The sequence below is a fragment of the Bactrocera latifrons genome, unplaced genomic scaffold, assembly GCF_001853355.1.
Source record: "Bactrocera latifrons isolate USDA-ARS-PBARC rearing strain unplaced genomic scaffold, ASM185335v1 scaffold_63, whole genome shotgun sequence".
NCBI classification, from domain to species: domain Eukaryota; kingdom Metazoa; phylum Arthropoda; class Insecta; order Diptera; family Tephritidae; genus Bactrocera; species Bactrocera latifrons.
The window spans coordinates 494,604-497,328 of NW_017537301.1; the positions used below are offsets into that span (position 1 = coordinate 494,604).

The window sequence follows — 2,725 nt, forward strand, 5'->3', positions numbered from 1 at the left end:
AAGGCACTGACATTGAAATTATGACTAAAAGCAAATACACAAAAACATGAACAAATAACTACTAAAATAAACTTTTACATTAACAATTAACATTGTTATTTTGATTTATATATATATATTTTTTTTTTCATCATTATATTTAGCATTTAATACCATTTGAGCATACATACAAAAAAATGTACATCCTCGTTTCTATGTTTTCTTGATTTCATCTAAGATTTTTGTGAACGATGCAGGCCGTTTAAAATTTTTCACCTCATTGAAGACTAACTCTTTCCATTTTTCGACTGGCAAATCCATGTCTTCAAAGCTTTGATCATATAGTGGCGAAGTTTGTTCGTCACTTGGTTCCGAATAATTTCCCATATAGGGATGGGCTAATGCTTGCTCTGCTGTAATGCGTTTTTCTGAATCGAGTTCCAACATTTTCTCCAGTAAATCAATAGCAAGTGGATTAGCACCTTTAAATACTTCTTTAAAGTTGCGTCGTTTCATYGGTGGTAGCGATTTTATGTAATTACGCGCACTTTCTGATGATATTTTCTTCATGAAGTCATCAGGTGGTGTACCTAATATTTCCATGATAAGATTTAACTGATTTATATGATCAGTTCCTGGAAAAAGAGTGCGTCCTGTAAGTAGTTCTGCCATTATACAACCAACGGACCAAATATCGACTGTTTGGTTATAATGCATCCAATTTAACATAATTTCTGGAGCACGATACCATCTTGTGGCTACATAACCGGTCATTTCACTTTCTGTTGGACGAGCTAGTCCAAAATCTAAAATACGTAATTCACAATCCTCATTAACGGCAATATTAGACGGCTTCAGATCGCGGTGGATTATGCCTGCACTGTGAATATATTTGAGACCTCGAAGTATTTGATATATTAAAAATTGCACATGATCATCTGAAAGTCGTTGAGTTCTGATAATATTATTTAAATCGGCATCCAAAAATTGTGTTACTAAGTAAACTTGTTCAAATGATTTGAGTGTTACATCCTTATCATGGGGATGGAATACGTCGAGCAACCCAATGACATTGTCGTGATCCATATGCTTCAATAAACGTATCTCGCGATAAGTACGCTTAGCGTGCACAGCCGATTGAAAAGGACGCGTCAGTCTTTTAATAGCTACATTCATATCCGTACCATCAACAAGAGCTTTAATCACCTGCCCATATGCACCGGACCCAACTGGTTGGGCTTTTTGATAAATATCAGGTATCTCCCATTCGGTGCGGTTATAATCAAATTTATAAAAGTTCATTTTACTRATATTGCTCCGTTATTGATTAACAAAATATTCTGTATAATGTGATATTACACATAAATATTTATGTACAAACAAATGTAGATGTGTGTGCAACAAGTACGTACGTTGGTTAGTTCTAATGGAATAAAATTTTATAGTAAAATGTAAAGCAATTATAAACACCAATATGATTATACTCACTGTATTTATATTAATATTCCACATGGGCATAAAAATGTAAGACAAGTTAATAAATTCCGAAATGATCCAGCTTGTAGGTACTGATACGGATGACTTATAACAAGTGTATTTATTTTTGTAATCATAATAACATGCAGGGTTGCCGCTAACCAAAAATCTCCAAACTATTATAGAAAAAACGAATTGTTTGTAAAGTGTAGTAARCCTTAAACGGAAGTATTGAAGTTCAACCATTATACAGATCAGAAAATTTGCAGCCAATCAAAGAATTGTATATAGAAAAATCAAAGGATTGCAAAAGTGATTCAAAAATATACATGGTAAGAATGAATAACTAAAACAACAGCTGATTGCTCATTTCCGTCTGTTTAAGCATATGGCGATGCCAGCCTAATATTTAATTTTACTTTAAAATTACTGCTAATATCTTTTTGATTTGTAGAAGTATCAAGGGTCATATTAGTCTGAGTTTGTTATTTGTGAATTTAACAATTTTATCTTCAATATTTATTTGAAATTTGTAGTGTAATTTTTTGGCGGCCATTAATCAGACTAAACAATAAATTCATATTTACGTACGACAATCTAAAGTGGCCAAATTAGCAGGATACTCCATATAAAAGCTTTTGTTAACCGCCATTTTAAAGTTGTTAGCTTAGCATAGTGTGGAAATACCTTCAATTATAGAAATTACACATAAAATAAAAACCTCAATTAAATTGAAAAAACATTTGTGGAATAATTAAAGAATTGTAAGTTTTTCGGAATACATACATGCACGTTATATACATACAGTTATTTATGTAAGTTTCCTATTTGGTGTTATTTATATTGACATACGAAATTGTATCAAAATTACAATGTACATACTGACGGTGAAAAAATACTGAAACATATTTTTGTTAATTAAGAACATATAGTACATACATGAAATGAAAACCAATTTTCTCTCAACAATGCAGTTACTTACTTTGCCGAGTGTTCCAATGTTAATCGTTACAAAACCTCCGGCCACAAATGTAATCGCTTCCTGCCATAGTTGCATTGAAATTCGATGCATGCACCGCATTAGCATCCGATTTTGACGATCTTTTAAACACGTTCTAAAATACAAACGTAATTCTCTGTCCTTAAAGGGAGAATGAAAACAGGTTTATGAACCCTTGAAATTATAGCAACACATACCTTTCGTTCGCAGATGGAGCAAAGGAAACATGCAACCGTTAAAGTAGATATTTGCGTAAACCAAATGACTATT

General features: G+C 32.4%; 1 protein-coding gene across 1 annotated transcript in view; it reads right to left on the bottom strand.

Moving 5' to 3' along the window:
• Positions 1–1,562, bottom strand: part of LOC108975250 (mitogen-activated protein kinase 14A-like) — a gene marked incomplete in the record, with an annotated part of 20,198 nt that extends 18,636 nt beyond the window's left edge. Inside the window, 2 exon segments of the mRNA XM_018943603.1 lie at positions 26–1,402; positions 1,468–1,562. Coding sequence (XP_018799148.1) covers positions 193–1,281 — 1,089 coding nt within the window.
• Between the last annotated feature and the right edge of the window lie 1,163 nt (positions 1,563–2,725).